Here is a 21,651-nt window from a genome sequence, read left to right as displayed (position 1 = left end):
TCCTCCTTCCTCCTAAAGCACTGATGAAAATACTTGAGGGCCTTTGAACATTTCATGGGAAATGAAGGTCTCCCATGGCATGTTCAGCAAGTTCAACTGATGTAAGACAACCATCTTTATCAAGGAGAAGTGATAAATGTTGTTGAGCTGTTGAGGAAATGGTTTTCTCTGAACATAATGGGCCATCTTTTCTATGTTCCTGCATATAAAGTAGGGGAGGTTCATCATTTTCACCCTAGTGAAGTGCATCAATAACCTGATGTGGTATGCATATAAGCAGGAAAACCTTCCCTCACAGGTGAAGTATTTGATGATGATCTTCATAAGAGGGGCAAACTTGTCCTCCAAGTACTTGAAAGGAAATACCCTGCTGATCTTGTTGTGATATCTAGCCTTAATATAAGGCTCATAATATTCTCTGTCCACATATTGCCCTTTGTTCCATTGTTCACCTACATTTGGGATGCCTGTTGCTTCTGAGATAGTGGTAGGTGATAATGTGAAAGAAACACTGGCAAGGGTAACCTGACCCTTGTCTAGATGAGTAACAAACAACCTGGCTAGCTCATGATGGAATTTGACCCTCTCCACCATTTCACAAAAATCATAGCAAGAGTGATGTCTAAAACATGATATGGCAAGTGGGCAAGCAAGAAACTTTGTAAGACTGATAGGTTCCTCCCAAATGATTTTTCCCCTTTTGTGAGGATTCCTTGGCACATGTATTTCCCTAGAGCTGTCACTAAAGGTTTCTTCCTCCTTCTCATAGTCTGTGTCTCTCTCCATGGGTTTTTTGGTGATGTGATAGGTGATGTGAAATGAAGGTTTGTAGTGATAACAAGATGAGTATGAAGAGATTTTAAAAATATAAGGTAAGTGAGGTGTAAGATGAGGGTGTGAATGCTTGAGGGAGTTAGGGTATAGAGTTTGATAAGGGAATGGGGGATAGTGGGAATGTAAGAATTGGGAATTAGGGTTAGTGAATAGTGTATTAGGGCTAGGGTTTGATGTAGAAAGTAGGGTTTAGTGGAATGAAGCTTGATGACTGATGGATAGTGAAAAAGACTTGGTAAACTAAGTGTAAATGAAGGAGAAGAGTAGCAAATGACCCTTGGTGGCTTATGAGAGGTAGTTTTAGCTTATTTAGGGTTTATGAGAGAAATTTTCAATGCCAATAGGGTTTGCTATAAAATGATGCCAAACACACTCAAGAAATCAAGCACACTTCTTTCTTAGCAAGGAGGAATGGTAAACTTACTTGGCACAAGCATCAAAGTGATTTTTGAGAAGTTTGAAGGCGATTTGCAGCAATTTGGTCTTCCCCAACAAGTGCATAGCACCGGTCAACAGGTGCACAACGCACTTTTAATGCGCAGCGCCAGACCAAAATTGCAATTCCAAACCTCAATAGGTGGGCAATGCACTTTTAATGTGCACGTCCGGGGAAATAATGCGCAACGCCTGTCAACTTCAACACAATTTTCCTTGTTTTTCCTTGTTTTCTCATGAGGGTTAGAAAAACACGATTTAGGAGCTCTCCTTGGTTTTCAAACTTGCAAGAATGAGAAATGACTTGAATGAATGGGGTTTTATACCTTTTTTGCTTTTGATTTTTCACTAAACCAAACCCACTTTCCTAATGTTTTGTCACTTTTTTAAAATACTCCATTTTTCTGAATTTGGACTTTTTGCAGTGGCAGGAACTGGCATTGTTTCCAGGTCACCAGGAGCATACTTATTACATATAGGAACAGTAAAATTACATAAAATTACATCAAATGAACTCATTAAATACAAATGCTCTGTTTTACCTCAAAACAGAGTTTTGAGATTTAAAGAGCTTTATTGAGTTCACAAAAAGACAAATGATGACTTTATGAAATTTTTATCCTCCTCATGTGTCTGCTGACCATTTTATTCATTATGAATTACCATGATGAAAAACCCTAAGACCTAATGAAACTAAACCCTAGGACTGGTTAAAAATAAAATTGAAATGATTATGGACAACTAAAAGATGTTTGAACAAGTCAGTAGGTATATGACATGAGGGAAACTAAAATGAAACCACTACCATCAGTTGATCCATGACCTAATGGAATGCAGCTGATCGAATGAGACACCTAACATGAATGCAAAAGAGTAATTTTGATCACCGATGGCAGTGTGAAGACACTGACACTAACACAGGGTAGGAGATCCCTTCCTGTAGGAGCCAGTAAATGAGATCAGGGGGTTGGAGCTCCCTTCCAAAGGGTGCTAGAGAACGAGAGAAGGTTGTAGCCTTCTGCAGGTGGGTACTTGCGTAATGGTAAGAGTCTCCTCTTGTACAAGATTGTAAAAGGTTTCTTGAAAATAAGAAAGAAGGCAGAGACAATGACAACGGTGGTTTTCTCTGACATTAGGTTTGCACCTAAAAATCCTGGTGTTAGTAAATTTACTGCATAACATAAATAATTACGAAGAATCACTTAGAGGAATAAATATAAAAATAACCAGCAACAACCATAAACACATAAACACACATGTTTATCTGGGAAAACCCCAAATCTGGGGAAAAACCCAACCATAATGAAATTTCATTATCCCTAGCCAAAACTCTGGCCAATCCAGCCAAGTGAGCCTTCACTGCTCACCTGCAGGCCTTGCATTACAATGAAGTCCTTCTAGCCTTTTATAAGCTCCATTACATATAATACCATGGGTGCACAATACCATGTGCCCCAAAACCATCACTGTTTAACCTGGTCAACTTTGACTCTATCCTGAGTCAAGTTTACCTAACAATATTCCCCCCTTAAACTTGACTTGGGGTTCCTTGACTAACTCCAGCCAAACCTGCTAAGTGAGACAATCCCGCTCACTCTAGCTCTTACCTCCCTCAGAGTTTTTACCCGGGGTATTGTTAAACCGACATCCCCCTATCACCTAGGTCTAACCGAGACTTTACCAGTGATCACCGAGGGGTACACATGCCTTACCAGGTCTTACAGTAGTATGCCCATTTACATGCAATAATTTTGATTTCATTAATTTTTTTGTTTTTTGTTTTTTTTTAAGAAGTTTACTGCATAACATAAATAATTACTGAGAGGAATAAATATAAAAATAGCTAGCAACAACCATAAGAACATAAACACAAATGTTTATTCGGGAAAACCCCAAATCCGGGGAAAAACCCAACCTAATAAGATCTTATTAGCATTGGCCAAAACCTTGGCCAATCCTACCAAGTGAGCCTTCACTGCTCACCTCCAGGTCTTGCATTATAATGAAGTCCTTCCAGCCTTTTATAAGTTCCATTACATATAATACCATGGGCAAAATACTATGGGTGCACAATACCATGTGCCCCAAAACCATCACTATTTAACTTGGTCAAATTTGATTCTATCCTGTGTCAAGTTTACCTAACACCTAGTGTTCTATGTGTGTTTCTGATGTGTTGTGTTATCTTCTCTTTACTGCTCATGGTTTCTTCTTAATAAATGAATAATGACATAATGATGCACTGGTTAAATATGAATAATTGATGGAACAAATGAAAAGTTAGTTAGTTGAATATACATGGTTTTACTTCAAACGAGTCGTGTACATACGTGGGTTGCATAAATGATAATATCATACAAAATTCAGAATAAGAAATGAAAAGTTTGAAGTAAATTAAAATATCGATTCATCCACCCCCCCGTCCCCTTTTAGTATTTTTCCTAACACTTCCATGTCATCTACATTGTAATCCTAAGGATAAGTTTTCTCATTATTTCATTGATGTTATTATTTACGTCATTATGAGTTCTAAAATGATATTCGTAATGGATAGATTATATGGCTATAGCTAGATCCTCATTACTTAATAAGATCAATTGAAGGATATCATTAGTAACCCATGGGGTGTGTTCCACTACAATGGCATGCCTTTTGGTCTTAAGAGTATGAGACCTACATATTAATGTACCATGACCCTAGTGTTCTAAGATCTAATACTTAGTTTCATGGAATTATACATTGATGTCCTTGCTAGGAAATATCAAGTGCCATGATCAAACTCAATATCTCTACACAATATTTAACTATTTTTGTACTCACCATATTAATATGAAATCTAGAAAGTATGTCTCTAGAGTCATAGTTGATGGTCTCTTGGGATTCATAATATATCATCAAGGTATTGAGATTGACCTTCACAAAATCTACTATACCATGATATACGCCATGCTCATATGATTACCAAAATCCGCTAATTCATAGGAAATCTCAAGGAAATCTAATGCTTATTATAGGATTATTCTCATAACTCTCATGCTCTAAACTCCATCCTTAAGAAGGATGTTTCTATTATCTAAAGCAATTAAATCTAACAATTATTCTTTGGAAATATCAAAGAAATGTTGATTTATGCCTCCATATTATCCCATTTTGTTGGTTATTGTATGTTGATCCTATACACATTATTTACTGAATCCTCAATTGGAGGGGATGCTCTCTGAAGAGGATGAGAGTTGTGTTGAGAATCTTATTTATTATATAATTTACACTTTCCCTTGATATCATGACAAATACATTGAAGTCAAAAAGAATGTATAGCCCTTGTTTTTACCATGAATAAGCTCCAATGTTATCAACTAAACAATGCATATAATTTTCCAATACAACCCTATTTCATATCTCCTTAGTAAGAAAATATCATTGGATGCACAATCCAATGTATCCTCCTCCTTTAAGAATTATACTTATAATTTATTAATCAAAATTCCAAAAAGGAGATGCTCATGGATGAACATATATTCTATTTCCAAATCACCTCAACACTCTCCAACCTTGTAGATGATTCTTTTCATTATGTTTCCAATGTCCATATCCAAGAAACTACCATTGTCACACACCATTGATATAAAGTTGTGGCCTATTACTTATCCCCAATGGATTTTGAGGAAGATACTTCTCCTCAAGAGAAGTGATACATATATATTATGGCATCACATTATGCCATAGTAAGAGGAATCTTGTAAAATTGATCCTTCCATAACATGCTCCTTCACTTTCTTAAATATCAAAGAAGTTAAGGTAACACTTATAAAGAGCCATCAAGATGTTTCCAATAGTTATTTTGCGGGCCACTTTACTTCCCTAAATATCATTTCACTTAATTCATTTTTTCTCAACTGAGAGTGAGCTCCCTTCCCCTTCCTATATAATTTCCTCAAGGTTCAAGTTCACACTAATAAGATTCATGTTATGACCTCTTTGTATTTCCTTATATAATTTTCATTATTTCCCATTCCCAATATTGGGATTGAATCTCATTGGGAATATTATTCCTTCCTCCTTAAAGAAAAATATAGTTATCTTGACTTCCCAAGGTTATTTCACAAAATAGGTAGATTATGTTCCTTTACACAATGGTTTGGAGTATATCATTTCTATGTTTATGCTAGACATATAATTGGTTGCTATTATGTTCTTTACACACCTCCTTGAAAATGAGGTTTACAGCTTTAAGAGCCACAAATTGAAGGAAATTTGTGTAAAGTATAACATTTGATGCATATTCTTTTCACCTTTCCATCCCTAAGACAATGACCATGTAATTCCCTACCTTTGATTTCCATATTAGTTTTTTGTATGTATATGATGAATGGATAAAATACAAATTATGTAATGTGTAACATTGTACATTGAATTATGATTAAAATAAATACATCACAATCCATAGAAGAGAAGGACAAAAAATGGGGGGCTATGAATCCACAAGAGGGGAAAAGGGGGGACTTCAGGGGATCAAGAGGCCTAAAGAAATATTATTTTATTTTATTGATTTTGTAATTAGTGTTCCTTAACCATTGGGATTAGCAATAAAATAGGAAAAATGAGTAGTTCCCATGAGGACATGGTGTTTCCCACTGACATGTAATTTTACCTATGCCTTTGTTACCATGCGAAGGAGAGATTGTTCAAAGGTTTTGGGGAAGGGTTTGAATGTTTTGGGTGCAATTAAAACTAATAAATAATTTGAATTATTAGGGGTTCAATGTATGGTGGGTTCAAGTGACCATTGTAGTCAAATTACCATTCTAGTTTCAATCTTCATGTTATTCAAGTTATCATTTGGTGGTGAATTTTGAGATATCATATTTGGGAGAGCTTGAATTATAATTTACTTGGGGATAATAAGACGTAATTATTCACTACTACAAAATGGCTAATTACTTACTAAAAAAATGACTAAAATTTTCATATAAACAACCATTTTTCAGTTGGTGACTAGTAGTAGCTAATTTACAGTATCTTATAACGTGACCAACTTTTAGTCATTTTTAGCTTAGTCATTAATTGGTTGTCTCAATTTTATCGTCTAGTAGTATATTTAGTCATAAATTTAGTCATTAATTTCCACAATTAATGATCAAATGTACAACAAAATATGTTACCATATGATCACCCAAGAAACCCAATTAATGACCAAAGAAATATGACTAAAATGTTGGTCATGTTATAAGATACTATAAATTAGCTACTAATAGTCACATATATGAAAATTTTAGTCATTGTTTGAAACCAATTAATGACCAAAGAAATATGACTAAATTTTGGTCATGTTATCAGATACTGTAAATTAGTTACTAATAGTCGTATATATGCAAAAATTAGTCGTCATTTGTAATCACAAATTTATCATTTGCACTAGTCATTTATCGTTTTTTGCTAGTTCCATATTCATTATTTAAATGACTAATTTAGTATTTTATATTCATTTCATATACTTTCATTAATCATCATTATAAATGACTAATTTAGTTGTATGTTCATTTTATTTGTGTTCATCATTAATCTATATAAAATACAAATTTAGTAGTTTTAGATTGATTTTATGTTTTCATTATTAATCAACATAAATTAATTAGTATGATTTTGTGACAAAATTTTAAAAATGCCATACAATGTGCATGTTCATCTAATATGAAAACACAAAGTTGCATATGTTAATTACAATACTAAACAATATCAAGTGCAACTATAAATAATTTCAATCACATAAGTTATATTATACAAAACGTTAAAGTATTACAATATGAGTTTCCAAGTTAATATTGGTTGGACTATAAGTTACACATGAATTGATGTTTCATCACTTCAAAACATTATCATTTTGTTTCCAAGGCATTATAGGTGAATTCATCAACTTTGAAAACTTGACCATCAGTGTCTATGTTTGTGTCTGATGCAGGATATTGGTTCTAAGTGTATCACTAGATCAATTATATTCTCTCTCTCTTTTTGCATTTGTCACTCCAGTGTTATTGCTCTCCTCTTTGTTCAATCTCATCTTCTTACCATCAATACAAAGTTCCTCTTCTAAAAACAAAAGAAGATGCAATGCAAAGTGTAAGACATGAAATACAATGAACACTAGAATACAAACTAAAGTAGATTATAAAGAATTTATATGGCATATACCTCAAAATTAGCAATGTCAAAGCCATTTTTCCCCATACAAGCAAGAAACTCGAACAAATTTTCTTTAGTTGGGCGATAGTGGCCACTATGTGGCCGAATGCCTTGTATAAAAAAAGAAAATAAAATTTCACCATAGAAAATAACACCTTAGTAACTTAGTATTCAACCTTAAGGGAAAGTTTAGGCACAATCATGCCAACTAAGTTACATGCTAAAAGGCTCAAGCTGTAGATAAATTGTGAAAACAAATAATCTAAGGTGTGATGTTTAATCCTTGTCGGTTTTATTCGCTACAACATTTCATTTCCTAACACATGAACTTGGTCATGTATATAAAAAACATGTGCTCAAATAACAACATGAAAGTAAACCTTTCTTATAGTCATGAAATTTTTTAACACAAAATAGATAAAATGATTTGAATTAATATCGTGTAATACTAACTTCGTCTTCAAGTTTTGGCTATTTTATTAAATGGACATGATACCAAGTATTTCCAATTTCATAGTTAAAATACAAAACAAAATCAAAAGAAATGTTCAAAATAAAATCAAACAATAAAGAGAAGATATCATGGAGTGGGCATTGCAATTATAAAAATCTTTTTACCTATCCACCAATGTCTTCTATAGCATTCCTAAGAACATTTCTTGCCCAAAATAACCATGAGGAGAAAGACTCATAACATTAAAAACCGTAGGAATCCCTACTAGAAACATTTCCAAATTCAATGGCTCAGGTTCATGAAGGATCTCTAACAATAAATGAACCATATCCAAGACATGATCTGCATTGTCTCCCCATCCTTTTTCCAATCACATTTCCTATAACCTACCCACTGCAGAGTCAAGTAACAATCAAACGAAGGCATTGACATTTGTTTTTATATTTTATATCTATAAAATTTGAATATGATTTGTTTCAGGAACATATTAATACATATTTAAATCCTTCCCCACATATGAGAAGGTAGAAATCAAGTAAGACATCTGAAAAACCAACATCAATGAGGTCCTCAAACAATTTTTACAATATCAATATTTTTCTTGTTGTGATATCTTGGGTAGAAAAATAACATATCTACAAAATAAAAATCCATATATTACTTATGTTCAAAATATGTATGTTATGAAACCAGCTCACAAAAAGATAGAAAAGAGAGATCCACGCCTTAGAATTCACCCTCTTCGAGGGGGCAACCTCCTTTACATTACATAAATGAACAATTCTTGGATGATACAAATGACAAAACCTCCTTTCTATATATAGGAGTCTAAGGAGTCACAATATAATCCAACCGACCTAACAATAATAATATAAAGCCACAAAAATAACAATAGAGGGATTCTATGGGGCACAGAAATAACAATATGGGGGTAATAGGGGCACAACAATATAAATAAGGGGTATAACTACAATAGTAATGGGGTAATCACTAGTATTATAGGGACCCAACATGCCCCTCTCCTTCAAAAAAGTGTTGTCCTCAACGCTTGAGTAGTTCTGGATACTTCTGCATAAAATTCTCATCCTCCCATGTGGAATCTTCAGCGGATAAGTTCTTCCACTTGATAAGATACTCTGAAATTGATCGATTTCGTAGCTGTCGAGTTCTTGTTTCTGTGACTGCTTCCGGTTCCAATATAATTTTTCCTTCCTCGTCAAGTTCTGGCAATATTGTTTGAACTGGGAGCTTGTCGCCTATAACCTTCTTTAAACATGAAACATGGAAAACTGGGTGCAATCGAGAAGCTGCAGGAAGCTCCAATTTGTATGCCATAGTACCAATCTTTTGCAACACCTTGTACGGACCATAATACTTTGGTGATAATTTATTATCCTTCTTAGCTTGCTTTAGGGACATTTGCTTATATGGTTGTAGCCGTAGGAATACCCAATCACCTACATCAAAACTTCTTTCACTGCGATGTTGATCTGCCTGTTGTTTCATTCTATTTTGTGCCAACACGAGGTTATCCTTTAAGAGTTGGAGGACTTGTTGTTGATGTTCGATGTGATGTTCCACTGCCTGAACCTTAGAATTTTCTCTTAAATATGATGTGATGGATGGTGGTTGATACCCATAAAGTGCCATAAATGGGGTCATTTTTGTTGCTGTATGGAAGGAAGTGTTATACCACCATTCAGCCAGAGGCAACCATTTGACCCATTGTGTCTGTTTATCAGATACAAAGCAACGAAGATATCCTTCCAAACATTTGTTTACTATCTCAGTTTGCCCATCAGATTGAGGATGATAAGATGAGCTATGAGCTAACTGAGTACCAAGACAAGAAAATAATTCTGTCCAAAAATTTCCAGTGAAAATGGGATCTCTGTCACTTACAATAATCTTTGGGTTTCCATGTAGCTTTTGAATTGTTTCCATAAATGCAGTAGAAACTGTACTGGCTTTAAATGGATGTGATAATGCACAAAAGTGTGCATACTTGGTAAGTCTGTCAACTACCACCATGATGACACTCTTTCCCTCAGACTTGGGTAAACCTGTGATAAAATCCATTGAAACCTCCTCCCAACGTTGGCTTGGAATGGATAAAGGTTGTAATAGACCCGGTGTCTTAATTGTTTCAACTTTATTTTGTTGGCAAACCAAACATTCCGCCACAAACTTTTGAATATCTGATTTAAGGCCATCCCAAAAAAATTCCTTCTTAACCCTGTGGTAAGTTTTTAAAAATCCTGAGTGCCCTCCTAAGGGAGAAGTGTGCAATTCCATAAGAATCTTTTGTTTTAGCTGGGAATTCTTACAGAGGTATAAGCGATCTTTGTACCATAACGAATCATTTTTCCAGCTAAATGTATCAGAAGTACTGGAATCTTGTTGTAGCTTTCGAATAAGTGCCCACACTTCTTCGTCATTCTTCCATTCCTCCCTTGCTTCGTTTATCCAATCTGGTTGGATAATAGAAATGGCACACAACAATGCTTCCACATCCTCATCCTTTCTTGAGAGTGCATCTGCCACCACATTTTGCTTCCCTTTTTTGTAGATGATTTCAAAGTCATAACCCAACATCTTTGTGACCCACTTTTGTTGCTCTTCAGAGGATAATCTTTGTTCTAAAAAGTATTTAAGGCTATCATGATCCGTTTTTACCTTGAAGTGTCTTCCCATTAGGTAGGGTCGCCATTTCTTAAGTGCATGGAGTATTGCCAACATTTCCTTCTCATAAATAGCTTTGCTTAAAAACTTTCCCTTGATTGGACGACTTTCAAAAGCAATGGGTCTTTCATCTTGCATTAGAACAACACCAATTCCATTTCCTGAAGCATCACATTCCACAATAAAGGTTTTTGTGAAGTCCGGTGTAGCTAAGACCGGTGCTTGGCACATTGCCTCTTTAAGATGTTCAAAGGCCTTTGTTGCTTCCGGAGTCCATGAAAATGAATCTTTCTTCAATAATGTTGTTAGAGGTGCTGCTATTCTCCCATAATTCTTAACAAACTTGCGATAATACCCTGTCAACCCAAGAAATCCTCGCAGATGCTTTATGGATGTGGGGATTTTCCATTCCTTAATGGCTTTAATTTTGCTAGGGTCTACCTTAACTCCTTCATGAGATACAATATGACCCAAATATTCCACCTCCTGGACTCCAAAGAAACATTTGGATCTTTTTGCATATAATTGTTTCTCCTCCAATAGTTGTAGCACCCTGTCAACATGTTCAACATGATCCTTCCAAGACTTGCTGTAGATTAGTATATCATCAAAAAATACTAACACAAATTTTCTAAGGAATGGTTTGAAAATTGAATTCATCAAACCTTGAAATGTTGAAGGTGCATTGGTAAGGCCAAAAGGCATGACCAAAAATTCATAATGACCCTCATGAGTTCTAAATGCCGTTTTCGGAATGTCTTCAATCTTCATTCTGATTTGATGATATCCCGAACGAAGATCCAACTTGGTGAAGTAAATTGATCCATGCAATTCATCCAGTAATTCATCAATGACAGGAATGGGGAACTTATCTTTAATAGTGAGCTTGTTGAGCTCCCTATAATCTGGACACATGCGCCATGATCCATCCTTCTTGTGCACCAATACTACTGGAGCTGAGAAAGAACTTTGACTCGGTTGAATTATACCAGCCTCTAGCATTTCTGCAACCATACGTTCAATTTCACTTTTTTGGACATAGGGATATCTGTACGGCCTGATGTTTGGAGGAACACTTCCTGGAATCAGATGAATAGCATGATCATGATCACGCATAGGTGGGAGACCTTTGGGAGTCTCAAATACCTTGGAATGATTGTCCAGGACTTTTTGGAGATCTGGAGAAATAGATGATTCCAATGTGGAAACATCTAGCGAACATAATTGTGCAATTACACCTCTTTGCTCCTTTTTTAGAAGCTTTGTCATGCCATTAGAGCTGATTATCTTTCCTGGTTTCCCTGCAATACCCCTTAATTCAACTTCCTTTCCTTCCACAGAAAATTTCATGAAAAGTTCTTGAAAATTAAAAGCTATTGTACCCAAGGATTGTAGCCATTGGACTCCTAGTACAACATCAGCACCTCCCATTGGAATGGAAAGCATTGGGCTAGTCAATACATATTCTCCCATGGATAGCTTGATATTATGGCACTTTCCAGAGCAATTTATTGTTCCTCCATTTGCAATCATCACTTGACACTCTGGTGCTGGATATAGGAAGCAATTCAATTCTTTTGCTACCCTACAATGAATAAAATTGTGGGTGCTTCCTGAATCAATCAACACTATTACCTTTTTCTTCTTGATTTGTCCTTCTATCTTGATGGTTTGAGGAGTGGTAATTCCCGCCAATGCATTACAAGATATGGTCGGATTTATTTGTTCTTCATCTAGGCTTTGTTCCTGGAGTATATCCTCTTCTTTTGACCTTTCTTGCTCCTTTTCTTCTTCCTCTTCACAATCTATGTAGAATAATTTCTTCTCAGCACACTTATGACCTTTTGTGTATTTGCTATCACAATTGTAACAAAGCCCTTTTGCTCTTTTTTCTTCCAATTGTTGTGGTGTCAACCTTGTAGGTTGTGGAAGACTATGGGCAACAACACTTCCGTCTTTATAGTTGTGAATGGTATGCTTCCTAGTTGCCATAATTTTGCTTTCCATTTTTCTTGCTAACCTGAATGCCTTCTCTAATGAATCAGGTTCCCAAAGGCGAACATCATGTTGGATATTATCCTTTAAAGACCCTATGAACACATCAATCCTATGCTCCTCTGGAATATCTTTTACCCTTATGTTCAATTTTTGGAACTCCTCAATGTGCTCCATTATTGAACCCTTTTGTTTGAGACTTATCAATTGGCTAAAAAAAGTGTTGCTTTTTGTATCCTCATAATGTGCTATCAATTCTTCCGTAAAAATTGCCCAAGTGATAAATTGTTTACGAGAGCAAAGCCATTGATACCATACAAACTGATTTGGTTCCAAATATACAGTTGCCATACGTACCTTTTGTGTGTTTTGCACATTATTGAGATCGAAGAATTGCTCCATCTGTAATATCCATGTGGCGGGATCCTTGCCATCAAACTTCCTCATATCGATTTTTGGAATATGGTGGGTCTTCGATCCAACATTAGAGTCTATGGAATCATGATTAACATTTCTTTTGTTCTCATCATGAGTTTCCTTTACTACCTTTTCACCATTAGTAAGTATTTCTTGTAGAAAATTTGTCAAATCTGTCTTCAAATCTGCCATGTCTGTCTTCAAATCTGTCTTCAAATCTGCCATGTCTCTCTTCAAATCTATCTCTGAATCATCCATCTTAGCTTCCATGCCCTTTATCTTAGATTCCACGCCACTTATCTTAGCTTCTGTTAGCTTTTGTGAGCGTGACATTTGTTGCACTTGTTCTTGTAATTTTGATATATCATGTAGCATTTCTTCCTCTTCTTCATGAGTCATGCTAGAGCTTTCAGGTTCCTTACTAGGTGTTTGCATTTTCTTTCCTCGGGGCATCAGTTACCGATAATAATGCTTTACTATGCCCTTTGAATTCCGTTAAACCAAGCTTACACAAAAATTTAAAAAAAAACTACACACCTTTTTTCACTTTATAGAAGCCTGATATTGAATCTGATGTATCTCTGTAATTTCAGATCATCCAGTTCTGAAATTGCTACCTGTAGTAGCCTTCTGCGTCCTCTTTCCAATGCCACAAGTCTGAGCCAAATTGGATTCTCCAAGGAAGAGTTATGTGAAATCTCCCACAGTGACTTGCTTTTAGACTGGTTCAGTAGAGCGAACTTGTACGACGTGCCACGAGTCACTGTTTCAACCTTTGAATCTGAAACACACACAAAAGAAACTACAGTCCGTCCTCTTTCTGTACCTTTTTACGAAATTTCAATCCGATCCTCAGAGAGAAAGTTATGACGATTTTCCCCAGGTCACCTGTTTTGAATGTAATTCAGGAGTCTGCAAAAAGACCAACTTCCTCAGATCATATCTCCGAAAATATTGCGCGAAAAGCTCTGAAATTCGGACCCAAGGTTCAGCGCCAATTATTCTCAAATGGTTTTTTTTTGCGACTTCTGAAACGTCACAGAAAAAAAGTTATAGCAAAAATGCCACGATGACCTGTTTGGAGCAGCGAAACCCTAGAATCCAAAGCTCTGATACCAAATGTTATGAAACCAGCTCACAAAAAGATAGAAAAGAGAGATCCACGCCTTAGAATTCAGCCTCTTCGAGGGGGAAACCTCCTTTACATTACATAAATGAACAATTCTTGGATGATACAAATGACAAAACCTCCTTTCTATATATAGGAGTCTAAGGAGTCACAATATAATCCAGCCGACCTAACAATAATAATATAAAGCCACAAAAATAACAATAGAGGGATTCTATGGGGCACAGAAATAACAATATGGGGGTAATAGGGGCACAACAATATAAATAAGGGGTATAACTACAATAGTAATGGGGTAATCACTAGTATTATAGGGACCCAACAATGTATATGGTGTATTTTTAGGAAAAAATTTAAGATGTTCCTCCACCTTTACCAAAATGAATTGTAGCTTGGCTAAACTCTGTAGCCTTTCATTCAATACCAATTTCTGTAAGATAAATGTCACACATTATTCTTTCCCATTTATCAACATTCTACATATGATAAATTGAAAGTCACATAAAACCAAGAGCAATCCATTTTCTAACCAAAACAGACAAACAAACAATTCCTCTAATGAAACTTCTTTCTAATATCAGCAGATGAAAAGAGAGTGGACCATTTTTGTTACTTGACATTGCCTGTTTTTGATATGAAAGTGCTTGAGCTTCAGGAACGAACAAATTTGAGGGAAATTTTAAATGTGAAAAGAATATGTTGACCTTTGTAGACTTCTTCAAAATGATGTGAATGATCCCATTTTCGGATGTGGTAAATATCATAATAAGAAATGGTCACATTGGATGCAAAGATTAAATAAAAGAACTTTTGGACATTACGCATATTCTAATAAATTTCATTGCAATGACTACCATGGGTCTCCACGGGTTAAAGGTTCTCAGTATGTTAATATTGATGGCAACGATAAGTATGGGTGGTCCTAGTTTGTATGGTGTATATCTTCAAACCAAGGTCGTCATCTTAATGAACCTAGGTTCTAACATGCTAAACTTAGATTTGGTCCTCACCCAGTTTCATTCCATCATACTTTTTCAAGACTTAAGAGGACATAATGGTCCTTCAGCTTATAATAGGGTTTGTTTTGAGGTTATAGATAAACCTTATCCAAAGAAAATGGATTTTTGGACTCCAAAAGATATGGATAATTTAAATGATAACAATCACATGTTTTTTTTTCTCGAGATTAAAAATGTAGGGATACATTTTGCGGATTTTACTAATAGATAGAATGAGAGAAATAATCCATGAGGAGAATCTACTGGTCATTGTGATTAGGGAAATACTTGTAGATAATAAGACTATTTAGGTTCAAATCAAAGATGATGTTGATTCTTGTAGCTCCTCAGTTGCTAGCAATTTGAATTAAACAATGAAAAATAACTTTGTTGGTGTTTACACACATAAGCTTACACTTATGGAGGATCAAGTTCTAGTTGGACAGGAAAACCAATAGGAAGTTAGTGCCCATAAAAAGATGAAAAAAATTCTAGGCATGCTAATGATAAGGTCCATGGAGAAGATATACGCTATGGATACATTAGGGCATCTAATCAGAAAGTAGATACCATAGGGAGGAATCACTTCATAGTAGAAAAGGGACATGAGATTATTAAAATTTATGCCATCTGGCAGCCATAGTGTGATTGATACAAATAGAGATATGGAAGATACAAGTATCAACCTAATATTTTCAACAAATAAATATGTCAAGTTTTGAATCTCCCTTTCAACAAATACGTCCAAGCATGTTTGTTTTGAAATTCAAAAGGATTCTAAACTAATAGTTCTAAGTGAATTAGAGGAAGAAAATGCAAACGATGAAAACATTGGTTACTCTCTTGTTTTGGAATTCTCTAGTTTGGATACTTTAGGTTAATATATATAGTGTCATTCAATTATTTTGAAGCTTTATAGGAGGCATTGAAATTTGATTGTAATGGAATTACCCTACCATACTAGTTATAAAGAAGAATCTCATTTCACACTAATTTTAATCTACAACGATATGGTAATGGAATTTTCATGTGTATGATGCATTTCAAGTAAACTAGAAAATTACTTAATTTGATGCTTGAGTAAAACTATACTTGCATTGGTACTCTGTTTCCCTTCTGAATTTATTATTTCTTCCTCTTCTAACAATTCTTTAGTAGCAGGTTGTAGATGTTAGTCATGGGCTCCAACTTCATGCAACCTTTCCACATATCCTATAATCTAAACCATTTGAGTTGTGCCTCAAAAGCAGTCCTGAAAAAAGCAATCACTGTCAAGGTCTTAAGAAGCTTTCATAAAAATAATTGAAAACAAGAAAGTATTTCAATACAAGGTTGAAGTCTTCAAAACAAAAGAACTACTCATATAACAGAGCATTTTAGGACATTTTATTGACACTATTCAAAAAAGCAATGTAGAGAAAAATCCCCAGTTACTAGAGAGAGTCAAGAGTCTTCATAACCTTAATCATAAGGGAAATAAAGGAGAGTTCCAGTCCTTCACATTTTAACTTTAAATTCATATCAAATGCTTCTCGCCAATGCCCTTGGTGCACTAATTCATTCCACTCAGGTATTTTGTTCCCAAGAGGACATCTATTGTTATCCTGCATGGAGGAAAATGTTTCACACATTCAGAATATAGACAAGTGTACAATCTAGCAAAACAAAAAATATACAGGAACAAGGAATGTAATTAAGAAGCTTTGCATTATACAAAAAGGAAAACACTCAGACAATGAATATAACATATGAAGTTTGAATTGTATAACTACATTATGTTTCACTTGCTATTTTATTAAATAATTAGGGGAAAATAAATGATGTATGGACTATAAACTGATGACAAAAGGGGGTTCCACAATCCATACACCTAGCTGATTGTGTCTTTAGTAGTAGCACTTACCTGTTTTCCTTAATCACTTCTTTCCAATCATTTATATATGCCACACCATATTTATATGCAAGATTCTCATTCTCATATATCAAAAAATATCGGTGCTTAACTGCATTATCTATTTTTTTATGTCTCTCTGCCACCATTTTCCATCCACTTTCTTCAAAATTAGATAGAAATGTTAGCCCCATGACCAAGCCATCACACTCAACATTTATACAACTTAATATTTGATGACATTGTCAAATCATTTGAAAGAATAAAGGATTTTATATAGTGGAGTTAATATTTGATGATGATATACATGTTATACAATTGAAATTAAAAATAAAGAAAACAATGAGTTGAACTACATGAAAATGTACCTTGTAAGCCTCGTCATTTTTTTTCTTTGTTGATTTGAAGCAACTTTTTCCATCCTCTTCAGCTCCTCAAAGGCATATTTCTTCATCAAGTCATCCTCCTCTGCTTCCTTCGTAGTATTCCTAACCTTCATTTCTTGCAATACTCTTTTATAGTCTCATGGGAATACTTTCAGAAACTTGGGAGGAAAGCTTCAAAATCAGCAAGGACTTCTCTTGCCAATTGATTATTAGAGTGATGTGGGTGATATTATATCATCATATTCAGTGGAATGAAATCATATTCCTCTTCAACATTTTCAAGGTCTACCAACTCGAGATTGCATCTTGAATCAAATTTTCCATCAACATTAAGAACATAGGCAATACCTCCACTCATTCCAGCTGCAAAATTCCTCCTAGATTTTCCCAAGATGACCATAGTTCCACCAATCATGTATTCACATCCATGATCTCCTACTCCTTCAACCACTTCTTTTGCACTTGAATTCCTCACAAAAACCTCTTTGTTGCCATACCATTGAAGTACGCTTCTCCACTTGTTGCCCCATATAGAGAAACATTCCCAATGATAATGTTTTCTTTGGGTTCAAACTGGATTCTTCTGTGAGTTTAAACCACGATCTTTCCTCCTGATAAACCCTTTAAAACATAATAATTGTTGTCTCCTTCCAAATCTAGCATAACACTTGAACAAAGGAATTTCCCAAGGCTCATGGAGAAAGTTGAATTCCATCATTTCTAGATTGGAACATGAACACTGTTGACTTGATGGGGCTTGACCTAGGTTTGTAATAGTTTTAGCCAAACAAATCCTGCACTATCAGCCCTTTCGGAAATAGTCCACGGAGCGCGGACTGAAGTCTCACCCGAGGTAGTAGGGGAGGGTGCTGGAACCAGGTTTCCGCACCCTAGGGATGTCTTGATGAGAACTTGGAAGGTTCGCAAACCGACCAGTGCACTTGCGCTGCTCTGCGCAGTTGTCAGTGCTTTGTGTAGATCCGCGATGGGGCGCTTCCTAGATTCTTATTATTATTGCAATTATTACAGATCTGATCTAATTCTTGTGGTCTTAATCAAGCATTCAATTGTTATAACTAGTGCGCACAACCATAACTCTTAAAGAAATGCATAAAATCATAACATAAGAACAATCATTCAGATTTGCTACCAGATGCAGAATATAAAATAGATACATGATATTTCAGAAGTAACTTCTCTTTATTAATGTCTTTGTTCTGTTACAATCCACTTCCTGCCCTGTGCACTCAGCTGCAGGGGTCCATGCACATAGCTGCAGACTCTATCCAGCCTCCGCGCACACAGTTGCGGAGCCTCTATCTCCTACTACTACCCAAGACTCAGACTTATAGACCCAGAGCGAGTATTGCCATCAAAAACCCATAATACATTAGATCTTTTCCAAAAGCTACCTTCTACCTTTAGAGCCTTGCTCTATTTATACATTCCCATGGTCCGTGGACCATGGGCAGGCCGACTCACTTTCTATTATTTTACATTATTTTTAGGCGAACAACCCTTTGACTCGACCTATTACAGTTCACGCTCTGCGCACTTCGCGGAACTTTTACAATATCATTACCCTAAATTATGGGCTTTAAGCCCCAAAACCATTATGCGGGGCCTCCGCTACCCAACAGGCCCCCAACACAATCATCGTGACTCATCCTGAGTCACTCGTCAGTGTAGCAATACACGCTTCCAAGGCTTCATGGTCCACCATCCCTGTGAGTGACGCACTACGTTCTGCTGCTCCCTCCTTGTCTCCTGTAACACTTCTTCAAGCTCCTGCTCCATTGCCTCTACTAATTTGCGCAACCGATGATGCTCATTCTGCTCTGCTCGGTTAACATAGAGCACCCCCTCATAGGATTTTAGCTCAAGCTGGGGTGCCGCATGTGGGAACTCTTCGTGCCCAAGCAGCAAGTCTCCAATTTCCGGTCCACTATACACACTATCTGCTGCAGCTTGTGTTGCATTTTTGCAAGAAAGATGTTGCCCGCAAGATCCCAATCTTCATGGTGCATCAGAGACGAACTATTAACTACAATTCCATCATTTGTCTCATGATTCACCATATTTCCCTTATCTTTCATGGGTCGCCTGCTAGCCCGTGGTTTAGGCAGCGGCATCCGGACCAGTTCTGCTTCGTGTTTGAGAATTTCTGGTACATCCCCTACCGTCAGTGTTGAACTCGGCGCGGTGTCTGCGGCCGTCGACATCACACTATCTAGAAGGTCCTGTATCTCCATTGGCCATATTAAAACCCCCGGGCTTACTCCTTGAGCGTCGATGATCAACAATTCCATACCGATTGGAAGGCACAATAGCTTACTTCTCTCAATACCACAGATCGTTCGGTGGATGCCCCCCTGTGATTTATAGGCGTGTTGAAATTCAAATTCAACCGTTCCCTCCTTTTCTGGCGCATTAACATTAAATCTACGGTAGATCGTTCCAGATCTGGCTCATACTTCGTATCTTAATTGCCCGCCACCCGCTCCTTTTCGTCATAACTCAGACATCTTGTCATGAACAGTGACAGCAACGATCACTTCTGTGCTTGTCCACATAGCAGTGTAGCCCCTTCTGCACAACCGCGACCCTTGTGACATACCGATTCTACACGCACCCTTGTTGTCACGCAGCTCCCTCACAGACTGCTTTATCGTCCTGTGCTCTCTTTCAACTGTCTGGAGCGGTGAGACTATACTTTAGTCAGTTAGTCAGGCAGTCGGCCCACCCGTGTAGAGCTTCAGGCAACTACCATTTACTCTTCCTAGGAAGGGCTCTCCATTAAGCTTGCCGAGCTAGACCACGCCTCCATCTGTGACTTCCTTGACTACATATGGTCCCAACCAATGCATCCAGAGTTTTCCAGGGAATTTCTCGAACTTGCTGTCATACAACAATACTAAATCGTTTTCTTTGAACGTGCACAACTTGATATGGTGATCATGCCAAGCCTTTTCGCGCTACTTCTATACCTGCTGATGGAATCCTGCTAGAAACCATTCCTCCTCTAGTTCTTCTAGTTGCACGAGCCTTTCTTCCAGCTCTCCCAGTTTTCCATGCCTGTCATCACTGCTATTCACAAACTGGGTACAATTTATTCCATTAGCATGACAACTTTCATGCCATAGACTAACCGGAAAGGTGTTTGACTCGTCAATTTCTTGCACGTGGTTTGGTATGCCCATAGCACAACAGGTATGCGCAAATCCCAATCGTTTCGCTACGCATTACAGACCTTGGTCAACGCAGTCTCTAAAATCTTGTTGAAAGCTTCGACTGTCCCATCTGCTTGTGGTTGATATGGCATACTTTGTTGATGATATACCTGGAATTCCTCAATGAGTGCGCTAATAGTTTCATTTACGAAGTGCTTTCTATGGTCGCTCATTAGAATTTTCGGGCATCCAAACCATGTCAACACATTCTCGAACAAAAATTTCGTAGTTGTAGCAGCTGTGCAATCCTTAACCAGCTGTGCTTCCGCCCATCGAGTCAAGTATTCTATCGCGGTGATGATATAGCGCACACCTGTCTTTTCTTGAGGTGTGATAGGCCCCATAAAGTTGATCGCCCATTTTTCAAATGGTTGCAGTGTCATCTATTGATTGAGTGGCATTTCGTCCCTCTGCGATGGTTTCCTAGTCTATTGACACACGTCACAGGCCTGATAGTATGCTTTTGAATCTTGATGTAAAGTTGGCCACCATAGTCCAGCGCGAAGAATCTTTTGTGTTGTCGCTCGTCCTGCATAATGTCCTCCTGCAACCCCTCCATGTGCTTCTGCAAGGATCTGTCCTCTTTCAAATTTAGGTACATATCTGCGTAATATTTCATCAGTTCCCATTTTGTAAAGGTGCCCCACAATAATAGTAAATTCCGTCGCGCGTATCACCAATTCTTTCTTCTGCTGAACTGAATATCCCTGGGGCATGGTCCCTGTAGTTAAGAAGTAGATTATATCCTCAATGTGGCCATCTGCGACACGTACTCCATAGTGCTGTGCATCAGGTAGTCCTTCTTGTAAATTTGTTGGCTCTTCACCGTTCTCAATTCAGGACAGGTGATCTGGGTCTGCATTTAAGCGTCTCAGCTTCACAATGACTTCGAAATCATACTCTTGAAACAATAAAAACCATCTACAAATGTGCCCCCCCAACACAAGCTTATTCACTATGTACATCTTAAAGTGCCCACCGAGTAGATAGTGGCAATATTTTTGGAGCGCGTATGCCATT

At 36.8% G+C, this 21,651-nt stretch overlaps 1 protein-coding gene across 1 annotated transcript in view; it reads right to left on the bottom strand.

The window, feature by feature from the left end:
- The window catches only part of LOC149240427 (uncharacterized), a 176,777-nt gene extending 157,067 nt beyond the window's left edge, over positions 1–19,710 (bottom strand). The window contains exon 1 of the mRNA XM_089370172.1: positions 19,477–19,710. Coding sequence (XP_089226298.1) covers positions 19,477–19,710 — 234 coding nt within the window. The remainder of the gene's footprint in view (positions 1–19,476) is intronic.
- Between the last annotated feature and the right edge of the window lie 1,941 nt (positions 19,711–21,651).

Source organism: Pinus tabuliformis, chromosome 8 (genome assembly GCF_031772625.1).
Source record: "Pinus tabuliformis cultivar Carrire ecotype Pingquan chromosome 8, CPIR1, whole genome shotgun sequence".
NCBI classification, from domain to species: domain Eukaryota; kingdom Viridiplantae; phylum Streptophyta; class Pinopsida; order Pinales; family Pinaceae; genus Pinus; species Pinus tabuliformis.
Note: the sequence above shows the minus strand (reverse complement) of the source record. Positions and strands in the feature narration are given on the sequence as shown.